Here is a 20,020-nt window from a genome sequence, read left to right on the forward strand (position 1 = left end):
TCCATTTATTTAATGTTAATATATGCTTAATTAATACATAAAGTTCTATGTATTTAGTGTGGTTTTAAATTAAGTTTAATACAAATTGCAGTGATTAGTGAGTGTCTGAAAGGAAGTTTTTATCTCTCGTCGCGGTCAAAATTTGTTTTGTGCCCAGTTTCGGCGGCGCTTTGGAAAAGCTAAACTGGATACAAAATTGTATTATTTATTTGTTCTCTCTTTATGAAAAGAAGTCATATCAAGAGATCTTGCTTGGCTTGACTACATTTAATAATTTCTCTAGAGTTGTATAGTTTAAGCGAATTTCAATAAGACTTAATTTACCAGGAGAAATGGGAAAATTATGTTTAGTTTAGGGCTCTAAACAAATTAACAGAGTGAAAAGTGTTAAGATTAAAGAGTAAATAACAAATTCTAGGCAGTCGAATGGCACAAGAGTAGGTACACGGGTACTACAAAATTTTGGAGCATGTCAAGCTATGGGCGTGAAATTTTATTAGATTTATCTTCTGAAGTTATTGATGTATTTATTTATTTATTTATTTTTTTGCCTAAATGCTGAGAAGTTTCGGTTATGAGTTTTTGTAAATTTCAACTAGTCAATAATAAATTTAAGTTTAGTATTAGATTAATTGTTTGCTGTTTAAATTTTCTGTTCTTCTTTTTGTTGTTGTTTTTTTTTTTTTTTTTTTTTAAGTCTAAATTTACTAAGCGCTGCTGCTTCTGCTCAGTTCTGTGGCTCGTAGCTCGTATCAAGTAGTTGGTAGTAGTATGTAATAAAAAGTTGTTATAATAGGTACTTGTGGGTTAGGCTAGGTATCAATCAGTATTATCGTAGTTAATAAAATTTATTTTACTCTTGTATATAAAAAAAAAAAACACACAAAGTTATCGATTTTCTTTCTTTCTCTTCATTTTTTTTTTCTTTGCCCACAATCTTTGTGGTTTTTACGCTATATTCATAACGAATATTTATAAAATTATTTAATGCTTCGTAAAGCCGAACTCGTCAATGGCTTTTGGTATTTGGTTTTGGTTTCCTCTTTTTAGTTTTAGTTGTTCTGGGCTAAGCTAAGCAAATATACAAAAGCTACTTAAACGTATAGCATGTACCTGGCGTATGTATCTATGTATATATATTTATATGGTTAATTCATAATTTTGGTTTTATTATTTTGTAGGTTTATCCATAGGTATTCTTGTTCCATTCTTCAACATAATAATTAGCTAAGTGTTACTTACAAATGTGGCCATCTTAAATTAGGTATCAACACACACACATTAACACACATGAACACACTCTCTCACACACTTAACATGGGCAGTAGTTTTATATGGAACAGTGTGCGCATTTTTATTGCCTATATTTATTTTTATTTAATTTTTTTTTTAAATTTATTTATTTATTTATTTTTTTTATTTTTTATACCAGCGAGCGTCATTTACAAAATTTAATTTAATATATATGTATATATATTTTGTTTGTTTTTTTTTTTTTTTTTTTTTTTTTTTTTTTAATTTTTTTGCGAGTTTAAGGCCGTTGTTGGAATTTGTAGTGTATTTGCTATTTAACTAAATTTTCTTGTCTATTGGAAGGTCTACAATAAAGCGCAGCGACCCGTCCACTATAGGCAGCACACACTGTCACACTTTCATAGTTAACATAAAACTCAAGACACGGCTTAAAAACAAATTTGGTAGCTAACTTTGCCTTAAAACTAGCTCGACATACAACAAAACTAAATGGTGGAAAAAATGAACAGCGTCTTAAGCGTTTATGAGTATATAGTAAAAAATCGAACGTCCTCCCTCCCAATATTCCTTATAATTATCATATATATGTGTGTGTATATATATATAATACAAAAACATTATCAATATATATTGCCTATATTTAGCTAAATCCATTGCGATCAATGTTAAAGCAAACGACTCAGCGCATGGCTGAGCAGCAGGAGCGTGAGATTCGCATAGAAGGCGCAACCCTTGCCGCACAGCTTGATCGCGCTCTCCTGTCACAAAGAAAGGGAGACAGTTATCAGAAAGGATGAGAAAGAGAGAGGGAGAGTGTGGGAGATTGTCTTACATTCGCATGACGACTGATGCAGCTCTGCGGACGCACTCGATTGAATTCCCTGGCATGCTTGTAGCAGGAGAAGGTCTCATTGGGCGCCAGCGGATAGTTGATGGGCGCCGGATTGACGGTCAGCACGAGGGCGACGTCGCGCGGACAGAGCTGATCGATCACGAGCAATATGAGATTGCTATTGGGTATGGGCAGCACCACAAATGGCCGCTCGCATGCATGCGCTGTCATATTGTAGACAACGTTGTCCTTCTCATTGTAGAGCGTGTAGAGCTCGCGCTGCATGTCGCACGACTTGAGGCGCGTGCGTCGCAGCGTCAAATGCCGCAGCCAGGCGGCATTCTTGGTCTGGCCGTGATCTTCGGGCTCCTGCTCGGTGCCATTCGCATCCATATAGACGTCATTGTAATGGGCCGATATGCCCGGCGCCAATCGCATCAGTTGCACAATATACCACAGCGCCGTATGCAGCAGCCATTTGCCTACGCGCAGCAGATGAAACAGCGGCTGAAGTGAACGAAATTGCGATTATTATTATAGGAATAATATTATTTGTTATTTGAAATATTCAACTATATTTTATACATGTTATATAATATGAAATATATTAATAAAGTATTTAATGTTGTGCGCATAAGAATTTTAAAAGCTTAGCAAAGTGTGATGCGGGTTTTTTTATCTTTCAATTTGATTTATTTTTAAGCAATAAGCAGGAGCTGATGCTTGGCAAATTGTTATAAGTTTAATTTGTAATAATAAATTTTTGTATAGCAAAGATTTACAAACGCAAAAGCACATTGGATCAGTTTGAGTTTCAGATTTTTTTCAAGCAGCTATAAGGCTCAAGTCGAGGACCACTGGACTAATTATATAAATTTTTAAAAATATATTTTAAAACATTTATTTTTAATATAGCAATTTTATGTGGTTTATATTGTTCTTTTATAAACATGATTTTGTTTTACTTATAGCTTAAGTTGGCAAACTTAAAACCTGAAGATTTCAGACCCGGGCTAAACATAAACTGATATTTTTGTTTATTTCTAATTTTTTCCTGAATATAATTTCAAGCGAAAATTTAAATAATTTTTGGAAAAACTTCAAATTTTCTAGAAATTAACTCAAATAAATTGAAAACTGGCTTTTCTAAGGTATGGCTTCCTTGGGAGGGTAATAAGCGTTTGTTTGAGGTAGCTAATATATTTTTTCCACAATGCCCTAAAGCTCAAGTTAAAGAAATAATTAAAAGACTGGCTAACGAAGATTTTGATTTTGAAAGAAAATGCTTCAATAAATAAACATCAAGAGTAGATTGAAAATGCAAGCATGAATTGAAATTGAAATTGAAATTGACTCAATTAATTTTCAATATTTTTAAAATGTTTCTTCACACTACTTTGCAGTGTTAGTCAATGTATACACTTAGCTGAGAGTGAACTTTAACAGGAGAATAAATTTACGTGTTGTTAGGTACAATGCAAAGGAGCCTAATTCAATAAATTTCGTACGAGTGCGTTTACTTACAGACAGCAGTGTATTGGATGCATTGATCTCAGTTTTAGACTCAAAGCACACGGCTTGATAATCGTAGACAATGACACGCTTGTATACTCTCTCCTCGACAAGGCGCATCATGATGGCGCCGTTGACTTCACCAAAAAATCTGCCCGTTTCGTGAACGCGCGACGAGATGATCACAAAGCCATTGTTATCGAGTATGTAGCAGTCCTTATCATCGACAGCGCATGCCTAGGGAGAATGGATTTTGGGTATAGTTCTATAAATATTTCTACATTGCGGAGCACTTACATTGCCGGTGATATTGTGGAATAGCTTGTAGAATGCAGAGTGTTGAAATTGAAATCCAACGACTGCAGCGGGCGCCGACTTGGAGCTCTCATTGTGAAAAATGGCATTGCTGGCAGTTACAATGATTTCCGAGCCACTTTCTAAGAGTTGCAGAGATTCAGTTAACAGACCCTAGAGATGTTAAGTTGTGGACAGACTTACCACCAGCATCGAAGGGCACCGAGTAGACAAAACTCTCCTTGTGCACAAAATATTGGTCCACGGCGCGCTTATACCAGATCTCATCGATAGCGCGTTTATTGTTCTGACTGAAGCTCTCACTGCAAAAAAAAAAAAAAGCAAAGCAAAGCCAAGGCGTGGCATATGTATCGAGGTACTACTGTGGAATCCTACTGTAGTATTATAAGCACAGCACTCACCCTGCGCTCGGCTGCTCGGCCATGTTCGAGTGGAACTCGTGCCAGCGGGTCAGACCACTGTGCGTGGCCAGAAAGGCGACGGTGATGCCAAAGCGCTGCTTGAATTCGTGTCTGTTGGAACAGAAATCGAGATATTAGAAATGGTTCCAATAGCAGGTCGAAGACAATAACAACATGATTGTACGATATACATATATATATATATAGAAGTGTCTATATATATGCATATATACATATTTATAGTATAGACGAGTGTTTACCTTGGCAGCAAACCCATTAGAACGGCTATTGGGCTTGATGCGCTAACGCTAGATTGGGTATTTTGTATTGTATTTTCGATTTAGACATTATGAAAGGCATTATGTTATGTTGTGGTACAAGAGTTCAAGAGTTTTCATAGATTGCAGTATTCAGTTGTGGGTGCAAAAAATTCATTATGAAATAGACAAACGAGACAATAACAACAACAACGATACACGCACACACACACGCGCCATAAAATGCAAATCAAAGTGAGAAAAAAGAAAGGCGTACACAGAAATTATAATGGTTAATATGTGCTGCCTTTAGCTGGTTGGAGGATAATATAGAGTGAGCGACCTTCTCCACCCCCCACCACGGGGGAGGGGGGAGCATGGCGCTGTTTTGACTGTACTCGATGTGTGAGAAACAAGTCAAGTCTGTCATCGAACAGCAACCCACTGTCACTTACCTCTTCTCCTCCTTGTCGCGAGCATTGAAGCTGGTGCTGTTCGAGAACCATTTGGTGACGCGCGCATCAAAGACTAGGGATTGCATTAGCTGGCGATCGCCTGTAAGCAGAAAAATTCTAGCATTAGCCCATCGGCAGCACAAGCGAAGCAGCATCTCGATCGTTTGCCTTGACTTCATATTGCATCAACTTGGCTACATTTAGAAGACTTCTTTTAACAACGAAAAACGAAAATCGTAAATTGAAAATTGAAAATCAACAGAATTTTGTCTCATGCATTTCCACTTGGTGTTCGTGATTTATTCTGTGCAAATTCCGCAGCTAACTGGTGGCAACACATACAAGTAAATATCGTACATACAGCTTAGATTACGAGAAACTGAAATCATAAGTAAAGTCTACATTTATCCAATACTCTGTTTGGGGCGAGAGACTGCGCCAACAAAATGTTAAAGAAATGGAGGTGCAGGTGCAAAGTGCTTGAGCTCAAAAGTTAATAACGGTGCACTCGGTGATTGGTGTAGGGGCGGTACGGGTGAACAGAGGTTGATAGACTTTATTTTTTTTTTTTTTGGGATGTTACAACTTGAGTTGGCTTTTTGGCATTCGTTACTCACAATAGTAGCTTTCTTTTTCATTGATTGATGGATAGCGGCCAGTTGATGAGTTGTTAGCTGTGAATTTGCATGATTATTGAAATCGTAATCGAAATTTGCAAGTTTCTTTGATTTGATTATTCTCATTTCTCTTTTCGAGCATAAGTTAGTTTAAACGAAACATCGAACACAGTAAGCAAAAACTTAGTTTAAAAGCGTCAACCATGGCCTTTTTTTTTATTTAAGCGACTCAGGAAACAAAAAAAAAAGGAGAAAAACATATCTCTTTCTTTTTAGTAGCACTTACAATAAATAGCTGCCGCATGCTCCGGGGGCAACGCGCTTCGACTTGATGGCCAATGCCAACCGGGCTCAGACATGCGATCAACAAAGTACAAAAGCTCGGTTTCGGGCGTTCTGAATGTCTTGTTGGTTTGCTTGCAGAAAAGCCTGAGTAAATGAAAAGAATGTAGGTAAATATTCTCTAATATGATATCCCATCAAGTGCTCTCGCTTACCAATCGGGATGAATTTTCCAGCGTTTGCCATCAAAGAAGCTGCGTATATTTTTGCCCGTTATATAGGTGCGATGTATGTCTTGTTCGGTGCGTGGTTCCACGCGACTCACGCCATAACGCTCCGGATAGGTGATAACGAGCGTAAAGGGCGTATTCTTGATAGCAGTCCAGTAATACTGGCGCTTGACGCGAGCCACACGTTTCTGCAAATCGGCATAGAGATCGTCATCAAATAATGTAAAAGGAATAGAATTTTACTGGACTAACCATTTCATCGAAATGATTTTTAACCAACATCCATTTGCTGCCGGTCGATTGATTGATTATAGAATCGCGTATCTGAGAGAAGGTAGGGTTATCAATAATTAATGGATATCATTATTTTCAAGACTCATTCGTAGCCTACCGTCATCAGCACTGGATTAAAGTCTCTGGGGGCTCGATCGTCGTCCAATAGCTCGACTTCAATCATGTCAACGCTATTGTAAGCTGGCTTTAGTATATAACCTTGGAACTGCTCAGTAAAAATCAGTGTTAGAATGTCTTGAAACTGTTTGCAAAATTCTATTCAATTTTTGACTTACAATTGGACGAAAATCTGGATGGAATAGTACATAACCATTGTTGGTTACTATAAACGCATAACCATTCACGCCAAGCTGCAGAGATTTAACATATGTTAATTTTAAATCGAATTTGTGGCACGTTTACCAACACTAGAAACTTACCATAAACGGCGATAGCAGCTTCTTTATTTCACTGATGGGCACATCAGTGCCAGCCACGCCCAATATATTTGCGATTCTTGTCTGTGCATGAGCAGAAATTGTTGAGTAAATTTAACAAAATGTTTTTGAAAGTGTTGAGAATCGAAACATTTACACAAGTTGGAATTTTAAATGTAGTTTTTTTTTTGGCTTTTTAAAATTTTTTTTTTTTTTTTTTAGCGCAAATACAAGTACAAGTACAGAGAATTTTTATTAATTGTTTGAATGTTAATCAAATACGGAAAATGAATTGAATTTGAAGTTGATAAATGGCATTGCTAGTACAAAACGAAATTTTGATTCGGCTTACACGTTATGAAGATTAAAAAAAAAAAAAAAAAAAAAAAAAAAAACAAACAGAAAAAATCGAAAATCAAGTCAAGAAATGTTTATGCAAATACATATGAAAAGCATTTGTTTTTACTACGCAAGAAACTTACGAATATAGTTAAGACAGAGAATTTTTAGTTTTAGATTTTTCAAATGGCATTATTATTAAATAAATTTGGATTGATGTTTACAATTACAAATAGATTTAGAGAATTTAATTTTCGAGAGCGTTAGGCTAATTACATGGCTAGCAGAGTAGTACTAAGAGCGTATGAGAGCGTACAGTGGTTGTGTTAACCGAAATAACGCAGTGTTAAAAAATAAACAAAAATAAAAAATCAAAAATAAATGAGAAAATTGATTTTTAGCAAAATTTTAGTTAAGACGCTTTAGCAAAGTAGAAGAAGAAGTAGAATGAAAGAGTAATATACAGATTTGTATTTTGATTGAAAATCGAACTGAAGACAATGAAAAAGCTGTTTACAAAGTGTGTATTGAGAATAGGCTGGGGGCGGAGGGTCGAGGGCGGGTACGGGTTGAGTTAATCACAAGATGTAAGTGAAGTCGACGCACTTGGAGGAGTACAAATTTGTTTGTATTGAGATTTGTATGTGTGTTTCATGTAATAGTTGTTGTAATTGTGTGTGTGTGTGTTCCTTTTTTCATACAGTTTTTATACCCTTCACACAATTGCAATACAAGTGAATGTTTGCGTGTGAAAATACCGTGTAAATCAGTGGAAACACAGCGTTAATCGGTAGAGCAGATGGAAACACTGTGTTCGGGGCAACGCACCAGTGGAAACACAATGGAAACAGGTTGAGAATTGTTATTGAGACATTTATTTATTGTTCTGTGGGGTACGCGGTTGCAAAGAAGTTGTTGTTGGTGGAGTGAGTGTGTTTACCAGTTGCAGCTAGATTGCAGTTCAGCTAGACAGTTAGTAGAGTTTAGTTGCAGTTGCAGTTGCAGTTGCAGTTGCCTAGGAAATTGATTGAGTGCCCGTTAACAGCAATTAGGAAAAGCTTTACATATAGAGAACTTAGCCTAGGAATACGACTAGAAAAAATTAATAAAAAACAAAATTCAAATCAAGCATTGGTAGCTAAAAGGCTGAAAGTAAAATCATTTCAAGGAGGCTGGAGAAATGGGCGTGGTGTACAAAAGAAAATCTTAGTTGGTGCTCAATTCAAAAGCAAAATGAGTTTTATTTTTTCTTTTCATCAGGAATTCAAAACAACAAAAGACATGCGGCACAGACGTTAATCAAAATGTTTTAAAAATGTTTGCATTTTTTTTTTTTTTTTGTAAATATTTAATAAAATTTGTTGTCATCTTTTTATTTTTGCAATTGTTGCTTAAATTTAGAAACAATTTACTCACAACTTGAAGGTTTATTTTCGCAGCCGGATTTATATCGGTCGTTAGATTAATGAGCTGTGAATTTGTATTGGTAGATTATAATAAATAACGAAATAAATGTCTAGAAATGAAAGCAAAAACTTAAGTATGTCGGGTGTAGACGCCTAGGGGAGCGCAGCTGGGATCAATTGAATTACTGGGTGTTGTGGGGTGTATTCAAACTAAGCTGGATCTAAATTTGTTGTTGTGCCTGCCTAACAATTGCCGTCCTTTGGGCTGGTTCATATGAAGGGTATAAAAACTTAATCAATCGATGCCTTATTGTGATTTGTGTTGCTAGTTTAAGTATGTTTCGGTAATTGTTTATGTTCTGATGTTGTTTGTTTGTTTCTTGTTTCTTGTTTGTTGTTGATTCATGTGCTCTATAGGGCCTCAGCACTAGCCTAAGATTTCTTTTCAATTGATTGTACTTACTAAACATCAATGAGTACGGCATCTAAACATTGATTGGGATATCTATTCGGGAGCATTGTACCAATTCAACTATATACGAGTACTTTTTATTATGTATTTGGGCTCTAGGCCTTCAGCGGCTTTCAACCGATATGTAGTTTTTAGTTGCTTTGTATATATTTTTTTTTTTTTTTTTTTTCAATAGTTTTTGGTCTTACGTAAAACAACAAATGTTAAATTGTACTACTCAAAATGCTAGATAAAATGTTCTATATATATATTTAATTTACGATTACGTTAAGTAAGTAACTAGGCATAGCTATATGGTAATTACGAATATATATATAACGAAAGTTCGAAATGCTATAATTTTATATAATTACGTGGTATATCATCTCAATACTTTACCAATCGAATCGCAATTGTTTACTTTGTAAATATTTATATAGTATTTTCATTTTGGATTTTTGTGCATATATACATATATGAATATATGCAAATATATTTATATGTATATATGTATGTATTTTTGATAGTACCTAGTACGAGTAGGTGGTCAACTATAATGGCAAAAAAATTTGCTAATAAAATAGTATGGTCCTAGACCATATTAGCTAGAGTTATATACGAGTATAGTTAGTTATATAAGTTATATCGATTAAATATGGAATAGGTATGCATGTTATGTAGCGCAAAGTATAACAAATTGTTTACTTTAGTCATATAATAAGTATATTGATATACATATTTGGATAATATATATTTGATATACTTGAATAATATAATTATATATATTGAATTCAATACGATATATATATGCGATTAATTGGCGTATATAAAACTTTTCGCTTAAAGAGCAGCAAATACTTTAATTTCTTTACTCAAATATCAAATTTGAATTTGAAATTTTGTAGTTGGTTTTTGTTAGAATTTGGCATTATAGTTTGTACCTCACGTGTTTGCAATTCCCAGAGTGCTTCATTTATTAAAACTTCTTCGGTGATATTCTGTGGTATAGTTGTGTATTGTTTTGGTAGTAGTAGTAGTAGTAGTAGTAGTAGTAGTAGGTAGTTGTGTGTTATAATTATATATAACGCATAAAATATTAATATAGTAGTAGTAGTATATAGTGAGTTTTATATAGATAGATTATGGGTTTGGGTGACTGGTTTGGCTTTGTTTCTCTTTTCTTATCTTATATATATTTATCGATAATTATATAATGCTTATCGATAGATTCGATGATGACAAATAGAGAGAGATAGACAGAGGGAGAGAGAGAGCATAATGATCACGACATTATCTGCGGTGCGACGTCGGTATGTCTTTTGTTCAGATTTGGCTAAAAAAATTTTGGTTTTGGCAGTGCTAACAGTTGATATTTGATTTTGATTTTGATTTCGCTCGCGCTCGGGCACTAATATCTATATAGGCTTGACTTACCGCGTTTTCGCGACGATCGTAAATGGGCATGGAGACGGTGGTCATAAATTGATAGACATTGGAGTCTACTGGTTGGTTCCAGGTCTGCAAAAGGTAGAAATTCATTATATTAGTCTAATTTAATATTATTTAATACAAAATGACGTTTCACCTCCTTCATGCGTCGATACTCGCGCCTGTGCATTTCGGCTGGCTCCAGCATGCGATCGTGTACCTTCCAATATTCCAGAACATCGGCCTTCTGCTCTTCGCACTGCTTGATATCCCACAGATAGTCGGAAAGTTTGGTATCCTAGATAGCATTAAACGATTGAAGGCGTTTCGATTTTTTTGATTCTGTTTGGTAAGTGGCCCAAGGGCATTACCCACCTCGAGGTCCGCATAGACCTGCGTCCATATGACCGGATGATCATGCCTACCCAATACCAGAGGTCTAGCCATAACTGGTATATAATTTAATACCATTTCGCGCACCTCAGCCGTATCGCTGAGATGCACATAATAGCCCTGATTCTCGCATGCCATCCACCGTATATCATCCCAATTCGCCACCTCTTTGCCAATCAGATAGGTGAACACGCGCACCGGCCTATACGGCGGGTCGCGCCAATTGTGTAATTGGAAGACCTCTTGATTATTTTCGGGTGCCCCATCACCAATGATCATAATCGCCTGATTGCATTGCGCGCCGCGCGAATTTATCTTCGTCTCTTCCAATATCTCGAAGGCCCTTGTCAATGCAGCGGTATAATTGGCAATCGATTTGGGTTTAAACGATTCAATCCCTTCTTTTAGTTCACGTATGTTGCCCAGATTTGCCTGGATGAATTTCGAAGTTTTTGGATAAAACGAATTCGGTTTTGTTTTGTATTTGATTATGTTTTTTTTTTTTATGGGATTGTTGTGTTTGAAGCCGCATTGATTGTGTAGAGTTTGAATAATTTTGTGGGATAAAGAAAAATCGATTGTAAATTGAAAAATGATATCGAAAATAGAAAATTCGATCAAATCAATATATACAAAATAAGATATGTAAATAAAAGAGATATATACTTGAATCAGTGTATCCTCGAAACATCCGACAACTGGGCTCACTTCCTTATCAAAGGTGAAGATGTTCACAAAGTCATTTGTACCTAATGTATCAAGTATAGTATTGACAACATGCTTTGCGATATCTAGCCTCTGTCCCAACATTGAACCAGATCCATCCATTAGGATAATAATATCCTTTGGACTTGTCGCCGCCTCCATGTACCAAGAGCGTAAACGGCAATCGTATAGATCAACCGGTACGTCCTTCTTCCATTTCGATGCAGGGAATTGACGCATAAAGCCTGTCGAACTGCCAAAAAATTGCCACGACAAACTTGGATCGTTTTTATAATTATCACGAAATATCTGATCCAAATTCTCCGACCATTGAATCGCTTTTATAACATCCGATGCTGTGGTATATGTGTGTTCAGTGTTTTGTATTCGAAGTGGATTATTCATGTGCGTGTCAATGTATTCGATTGTATGTTTTGCCGATGATTGTTGTTGCAGATTTTTGAATTTGTTTGTTTTTGACAAAGAAACGGGAAGAATTTTTAATACAGAAATTGATTAGTTTTTGTTTTTTGTTTGGGATTCGAACTAAGACCTAAAATTATATCTCTCTGAAAGTTTTTTTTTTTTTTAATTTTTAGAATTTGTGAGGCGTTTCATAGCATTAGCACAAGGCAGTGCAGGCGCAGGTGTAAGTGCTTGAGTTCTTGTGAGTGTGGGTGTGTGTGTGGGTGTGAGTTGGTTTTTTTTTCTGGCGTGCTTTGTTGGCATGACCATGGGCGTATTGCACGTAGGTATTACAGTGGCTTAGTTGGGTGTTGTACGGTTTTTGGCAAAGCATTCCGCGTGTCGGCAATAAACATTCACAGCGCCACGCACGCGCCCCCAGCAACAATTCGCAACGCAGCATCCGCGATGCAGGCAGTGGAAAACATTTGCTTTCTTAGAGATGAACGCGTCTATAACTCTAAGAAAGTCTAATAACTGAATATAAAGAAATCAAATTAGGCGAGCAAAGACTTCTAAAGATTGATTAAAAAATTTTGAAGATAATAATTATCTTGACCTTCTTTATAAATCATACAAATCCTATTTCTTAACTGAGTAAATATATCCTTTATAAAAAATAATTATTTATGTAAAACTATGTATAAGTATATGTATGTCTATATATATTTTTATACATATTTAATTATTAAAATATTTATGTATTATTATTTTTTTAATTTATGAATATTCTTGAAATTGAGTATATAAATAAATTAAATATAATATTTCTCCTCAAATTTGTTTAACTCGTCCTAACTAAAAACTTTTTAATCTAATTTTAAGTCTTTAATAAACAATGTCCTTAGTTCAACTTCTAACTGTTAGAGTCCTTTCAAAATGCCTTTTTGACGCGCTCATATCTAAGCTATCAGGCCATTAGGTACAGTTGTGTGCGCAGAATGCGGCGATGCGTTGCTTGCGTGGGCGCGCGTGCGCTTTTGTGGCGCGCATTGACTTAAGCGGTTGGAAATTGAAAAAGAAAAAGAATGCGCAATATACGAGAAATGTTAAACGCTTAAACGGTTGAACGGTTAAACGGTTAATCGGTTAACTATGAACGATAACTAATTAGCATACAGCATACGAGCGAGACAAACAGACTTAGTGCTACGTTTGAGACAGCTATGTTAAAACAGAGACAGTTAGAGAGACGCAGTGTTTGTTGTTGGCATTGTGTGTGCTCGTGTGTTGAAGCTTTTACATACGACACGCAGTGTGCTTAACAAAGACAGCAACAGTTACAGTTACAATTACAGGTGAAAAGATATATATATATATAGAGAGACACAGAGATAGTTGGAGAAATAAACAGAAAGAGAGAGAGAGAGAGAGATAGCTGTTAAGATTTTAAGCACAATCCAAACCTCGATCGAACACATTCACCGGCACATGCACCGAACTGACGCTGAAGTTGACCGGCGTATTGTGAAACTCCGGCCTCGGCTCCAGCACTAGAACTTTGGGCGGCACATAGATCAGCGGCTCGCCGATCTGATCGTCCATATCCGGCGGTGTCGTTGGTGCCGGCGGTGTTGGTTCACCTGGCTCCGCCATCGATTTGGCATTGTAGTACGAGAACATCTTGTCCGCCATATCATTTTGATGCGACAGCGCCGTATTCTCAGCGGTATCCATAATGCGCTGAAATTGAAGAAGTTGATATAAATGTATTATTAAAGTGTATGGGATAGTTAAATTATTGATAGAGAGCATTACTTACACGCACGGCGCTGACTTTCAGATCCATCATCATTTCGATTTCTTTCGCCATAGACTCCACAATGACGCCACCTTGACGAGTCACCACTTTGGCCTCCTTAAAGCTCTGTAAGTTATTGAATGGAGATATTTGAATAATGGTTGAAAAAAGGTTATTTAATGTAGTAAAAATGTCTTGAATTATGAGCAATAATTTTCAGATTTCCCATGGAAGATTTTACTATATTATTGTACTTAATTATTAGAATAAGGAATTGATCGTTGTATTGTGTTAGTGTGTAGTTTTTATATAATCTATATATAAAGTATATACTCTGTTCATTTTTAGTACTTTGCGAACAACAGAAGAAAACATATATTATATATGAAATCTCAAGATCGATAAATATCGATAATTTTGGTTTAAACGGTTAAAAAAAAAGGAATTGAACTCATTTGATAATAATCCAACATCTCAGATATTCCTTTATAACATTAATAAAGAATTGATAAAAACTTAGCCCAGGTAAAAAAAATAATTTAAAAAAAAAAAAAAAAAAATTAAAAAACTATCAGGCTACATACTACATTCTTATATTAAGATTATTTTAAAAAATTAATCAATATATAATATTTAAGATTTAAGATTATAATGAAGTTTCAATTTATAATCCATGTCTTGAACTAAAGCCCAGATTTTATTTATATTTATTTTATTTATCAAGTTTAAGATTTAAGATTTTTTTGGCTATATAATTTATATATTTAGTGTCCAAGGTAATTTATTAAATCTTTATTTCTTTTTTATATTTAACTGAATGTAGGCTTTTGTTTCAAGACCTATTAACGAAAACAATTTAGTACATTATTGTGGAATTGCTTCTACTAATTGAATCCATAGAATATTCTAAGCCATTGCTAAAGCCCATTGGTCAGCGAACTAGAAAATGCTGGAATTCCTTCATGCAAGTACTTCCGCCACATGCCGCTTGCCACATGCCACACGCCACATGTCACAGTAGGCTTGACGCCTGCAAAGCAATTCCATTTCGAAAATCCAATTGCGCTGACTAAAAATAAATTACACAGCTGTCCTACGCAGCGGCAGCGGCAGAGGCAATGGCAGAAGCAGCAGCTACTGACCTCATAAAAGAGACAACGACTAGCTGACCAGCAGGGGGTTGGGGGGAAGTTGTTTTAAAGGGCAGCTTGTTGTTGTTGTTGTGAAACATGCCGCGTGCTTCAAACATTTTGTATATATAATTGCCTACTCAGGCAGCCTTTAACCCAAATATGACGTCGCTGCTGCAGTCGCAGTCGCCGTCGCTGTCACCGTCGCAGTCGCTAAACGTCAACAACAAACAATGGGAGGGAGGAGCATCAGTGGGAAAAATCAATAGGGCGACTTACCTCTTGCACCTCCTTGCGCCTGGTGATAAAATCGCCCAGAGAAAACAGCTCCAAGCCCAGCTTGTCCGCCCAGGAGTGCACACTGCGGTAGACAAATATATGCATAGATCGTAATTAATGATATTTGCTCTCAGATCCTGAGTGCACTGGCTTTGGCTCTCACTCACAGATTGTAGTTGATTTTATCGCCATTCGCAGTGGGCGCACTGTGGATGAACACAAAGAGAAGGCTCAGGCAGAGGCGCCGCCAGGCCCAAAATGGTCTCGCCATATTGCTGTACTGGCTGCTCCGATCTGGGCCGCGACATATATACGAACGGGCTTAATTTAATTGTAGCCCAATTTGCTGCACTCTATCACAAACACAAACACACACTTGCACATGCCATCGGGTTTGCTCTGCCTGTGTGGCCTGCCTCGAGCCGCAGCCTTAACGGGAATGCGACGACATTTTCCCTACCAGAATAATCCACAAAGTTTTCGCTCACGCTTTGCACATTTTATACAATTTTCACTAAATTTTTCTCAAATTTTTCACAAGTTGTGCACGTTTTTCGCCTCTGTTGTCCGCGTGTGAAAATTCTGATGGACTGTAGAAAAAACTTTTCTCTGTATACTGCTGTTAGCTGGTTGACGTTTCGCTGACATTTCTGTGTCAGCGATGAGTTCATCGCTTGGCCAGCGTGTGCGCGAGCGAGACAGCCGTATGAGCGGCTCTTTTGACGTACGCTGCACCGCTCACACCGTATCCTGCGCCTGCGTTGACATTTGACACGCCTGCGCGTTCGCTTTGTTTACATCCGTCGGAGCGCCACAGGTGTCTGTTTACCTGTTCGTGCAGCTGCGCACTGGCCTTGTTGACGTTTCTCAGCTGTTGCAGCGCTGACAGCTGAGCGCCAACTGTTGCGTCTGCTGACACCGTTTGACAGTTGAGCTCAATGCGAGGGCTGCAAGTTTGCCTAGGAAAAGCTTTTACATGCAACGCAGAGCTTTTAGCCTAGTTACCTGAGCTTTGCTTAGCGAGCTTAAGTGAATGTTTAGTTTCGTATGCTTAGACGGTAGATGGCGCTTTAGAGACTGGAATTACGTAGTCAGTTGGCAAAGGCAAATGCTAGGGTGTTATGTAGTGTGTCTCTTTCTTAACTATTGTTGTAACGCAAGTTAAAGAAGAAGAGAACTTAATTTATATATTCTTCAGCTGTTTAAGCCGTTGACGTTAATTTTATATATTTGGTAATTATTATTAATTATTTAGTATTCTGCAGTTTATCTTGTTGAATGTGAGTTATTGAAAATAATATTTAGGAAAAAAAAAACTCATTTATAAATACGAGTAAATACTATATTTATAGCCATTTATTTATCACAAAACTTGAAGTACTAAAATCAAATAGGCTTTATAGTGAATCTGCAATACCATTGCATAAATTAGATGGAATTCTAATAATCTTATAGATTAGAGCACTTGAAATAAACTGAGTTCTCTAATTTCAGCTCCATTAGCGCCAATACCCGATAGAGGGTGCGATGTGAGAAGGTTCAGTTTTAATGACCTTTTACATAACGATCACTTCTCTTCTGGTATTGAGTGTAGAGTCAGCCAATGTGGATTTTAATTTTCATCCTCAAAATTTGGTTTTCCATATTTATTATTTATCATATTGATTGGCATTCCCTTTCTAGATTGATCTTCCATTTATATCGATGGATAAAAATAAATAAATACTACAACATGATGCATACTAAGTGTGCAGGTCTTACTGGGCGTGAATATGACAAGATTATGTCTACTACTAAAGCTGGTAGTGGAGGCATACGCTGGTCTTGTCCGATTTGTTTGGAAAAACAAATAAACTTTTCTAAAATGTATAGTGCTGTGAGGTCTCAGTTTTTAAAACTGAAGAAGATTTCTATGCAGTTGACCAGTGACATGGCTGCTGCTGAGGAAATCTTATATCAGTACGGCTTTGAAAGTCCTCTCTCTCAATTGGATACTCCTTTGTTGTCGGTAACTCCTTCTGTAATAGTACCGTCACCTAATTCGCTTGCTCCTCCCTCACCTTGCGCTTCTGTTTTGTCGTCGGCTCCCAATTCTCTAGATCCTCCTTCACCTTGTCCCATATCTGTTTCTCCTATTGAGGCTTCTATTGAAACTCAAGCCCCTGTCCCAAATTTGGATGCTACTTCTATTGTTGCTCAAACAATGAGTGTCAATAAGTCAGCCTCTCATAGCATTACCTTATCTGTTGTCTCTCCTAGAAAGCAAGTTTTCTTATCTAGGCTTTCATCTGACACTACCATTGAGGCAGTATCGGCTTTTATCTCAAATAAGATTCCGGTTAATGTTTTTATATCGAAGTTTAGTTTCGCGACACCGCGTGAAATTGCTTCGTTCAAAATCAATGTGCCTGTAGAACACTTTAAAACCCTTTGTGACCCTAATTTCTGGCCACCTCATGTAGTTGTTCATGAATTTAAACCCAAAAATCGTAACAGATCGATGCCTATTTCAGTAAATTTACCTTCGGTGCAATCTTCATCAAACGTTGTACCAAAAAACTAAATTACTTACAAACCTCTTCTCAGCTGTCCCTGATTTATCAAAATGTACGTGGCTTAAACTCAAAACTTAAAAGTCTTTTCTTGCATAGTTTCAGTGTACAATATGATATTATCGCTTTCACTGAAACATGGCTAAGTAGTAATATTCATAATAGTGAAATTCTTTCAAGTAATTTCACTATTTATAGACTCGACCGTTCGTCGCGCAGAGGTGGTGGGGTGTTAATTGCGGTTAAGTCCATTATCCACTCTGAATTGTTTACCTTTTCGTCCCTTTATGATGTGGAGATTATAGCGGTTAAATTAACTCTGCCATCGTGCTCATTATACATCACATGTTCTTATATCCCTCCCTCTTCTGATGTACAAGTTTATGCTCACCACATAAATTGTATTAAACAAGTTAATGAACATGTAAATGATAGAGATTGTCTTCTTGTGTTGGGTGATTTTAATATTCCGAACACTTCTTGGTCTTCAACTTGTAATGCAAATTACTTTATTCCGACAATTGATCACTATCTTTTTGATGAATTGTTTAACCTGTCTATGTTTCAGATGAACTCTATTTCAAACCATCTTAATCGCACTCTTGATCTTGTGTTTGTTAATCATGATTCGCTAATTAATGTCGCGAGATCAACTCCTTTCTCCTTACCTGAGGATATATATCATCCCACTTTAGAGGTTTTATTAAATATCGACAATCCTCCCTCTAATACTCCAATGCCTTCTAAACTTAGTCGCTGTTATCGTAAATGCAATTTCGTTTTGCTTAACGAACTAATTAATTCAACAGACTGGTCTATTTTATATGAGTCGGTTGATATTAATTTAGCATCATCGTTTTTTTATTCTACCTTAAACTCTATTCTGGATGTTTGTGTCCCTCTCCGCCGTATTTCGCCAGTTTCAAATAAGCCACCTTGGTTCACCAAAACTCTTTCGAACTTGAGAAACATTAAAACTAAATGTTTTAAAAATTACAAAAAGTCTGGTTCAAGTATTGACTGGTCCAAATATTCCATTGCCAAGTCAAACTTCAATCTTTTAAATTCTAGCTGTTATGAGAATTATCTTACACGTTGCAAACGTCAGTTTACTCGTGATCCCAAACAATTTTTCTCATTTGTAAACTCGAAGCGTAAATCCGCTGGTTTGCCGTCCTCATTTGTCCTTGGAGGTGAAAAAAACATGCAATGATCAGGATTCCTCTGATCTATTTGCTGATTTTTTCAATCCACTTATTCTTCTGCTGATCTCTACAGCAACTCATATCCTTATTCTCTTCCTGAATATGGATCTATAAATACTCCCAAAGTTACTGCATCCTCTCTGGCTGCAGCCATTAAGACATTGAAATCATCTTTCTCTCCTGGTGCTGATAATATTCCTAGTTGTGTGATTAAAGAGTGCAGTGTTTCTCTTCAGTCACAATTACTAAAATTGTTTAACTTGTCCTTGGATACTTCTGTGTTCCCTTCAATTTGGAAAGAATCTTTCATCATTCCCTTATATAAAAAAGGTGGAAGATCTGATATTTCCAATTATAGAGGCATCGCGAAATTATCTGCTATTCCGAAGTTATTTGAGAAAATCATAACATCGGCCTTGCAGCATTTTTGCAAATCGATTATTCAACCATCTCAACATGGTTTTGTTCAAAATCGATCTACGTCCTCTAATTTACTTGAGTTCACGTCGCTTGTTAATGACAGCTTTTCCAAAAAAATGCAAACCGATGTTATTTATACGGACTTCAGTAAAGCATTTGACTCAGTACATCATTACATACTAATTCTTAAGCTTGAACGCTTAGGATTTTCACCCAGTCTTGTCTCTTGGATTTCATCCTATTTAACGGGTAGAACCCAAAGAGTCTTGCTGAGTACAGCTATGTCTAAACTTATCTTTGTTTCGTCTGGTGTACCTCAGGGTAGCCATTTGGGCCCATTGCTCTTTTCCCTTTTTATAAATGACCTTCCTAGTTGTATCTCGTATTCCACTATATTTATGTATGCTGATGATGTAAAACTTTGCCTTCCATACTCCAGGGCAAATGGACATCTTCACCTTCAAGATGACCTAAATGCATTTCAACTTTGGTGTGTGGCAAACCAGCTTGACCTAAATTGCTCAAAGTGTATGACAATGACCTTCAGTCGTACCGTTCCTCTAATTGTTGATTATAAAATTAGCAATAATTCCTTACGACGCATCTTTACAGTCAAAGATCTTGGTGTATTCTTTGACTGT

At 36.6% G+C, this 20,020-nt stretch overlaps 1 protein-coding gene across 8 annotated transcripts; it reads right to left on the minus strand.

Moving 5' to 3' along the window:
- Window positions 1–1,485: 1,485 nt before the first annotated feature.
- LOC6580477 (voltage-dependent calcium channel subunit alpha-2/delta-3) lies at window positions 1,486–15,815 on the minus strand. 8 transcript variants are annotated; one of them, XM_044011192.1, is made up of 24 exons: window positions 15,370–15,815; window positions 15,203–15,284; window positions 13,815–13,919; window positions 13,459–13,735; window positions 11,549–11,943; window positions 10,865–11,314; window positions 10,647–10,787; window positions 10,496–10,579; window positions 8,621–8,674; window positions 6,869–6,949; window positions 6,725–6,799; window positions 6,547–6,654; window positions 6,408–6,479; window positions 6,141–6,343; window positions 5,930–6,072; window positions 5,644–5,700; window positions 5,027–5,126; window positions 4,575–4,622; window positions 4,315–4,425; window positions 4,097–4,215; window positions 3,896–4,035; window positions 3,611–3,835; window positions 2,087–2,593; window positions 1,486–2,012 (listed from the first exon to the last, which is right to left on the minus strand). In XM_044011192.1, the coding sequence occupies exons 1-24, from the start codon at window positions 15,471–15,473 to the stop codon at window positions 1,920–1,922; spliced, it is 3,774 nt and encodes a 1,257-aa protein (XP_043867127.1). In that variant the 5' UTR covers window positions 15,474–15,815; the 3' UTR covers window positions 1,486–1,919. The 8 variants fall into 8 exon arrangements, with proteins under 8 accessions (XP_043867127.1, XP_043867126.1, XP_043867129.1 ...); XM_044011191.1 differs by lacking the exon at window positions 8,621–8,674 and adding an exon at window positions 10,003–10,059; XM_044011194.1 differs by lacking the exon at window positions 8,621–8,674.
- Between the last annotated feature and the right edge of the window lie 4,205 nt (window positions 15,816–20,020).

Source organism: Drosophila mojavensis, unplaced genomic scaffold (assembly GCF_018153725.1).
Source record: "Drosophila mojavensis isolate 15081-1352.22 unplaced genomic scaffold, ASM1815372v1 contig_81, whole genome shotgun sequence".
In the NCBI taxonomy this organism is placed as follows: domain Eukaryota; kingdom Metazoa; phylum Arthropoda; class Insecta; order Diptera; family Drosophilidae; genus Drosophila; species Drosophila mojavensis.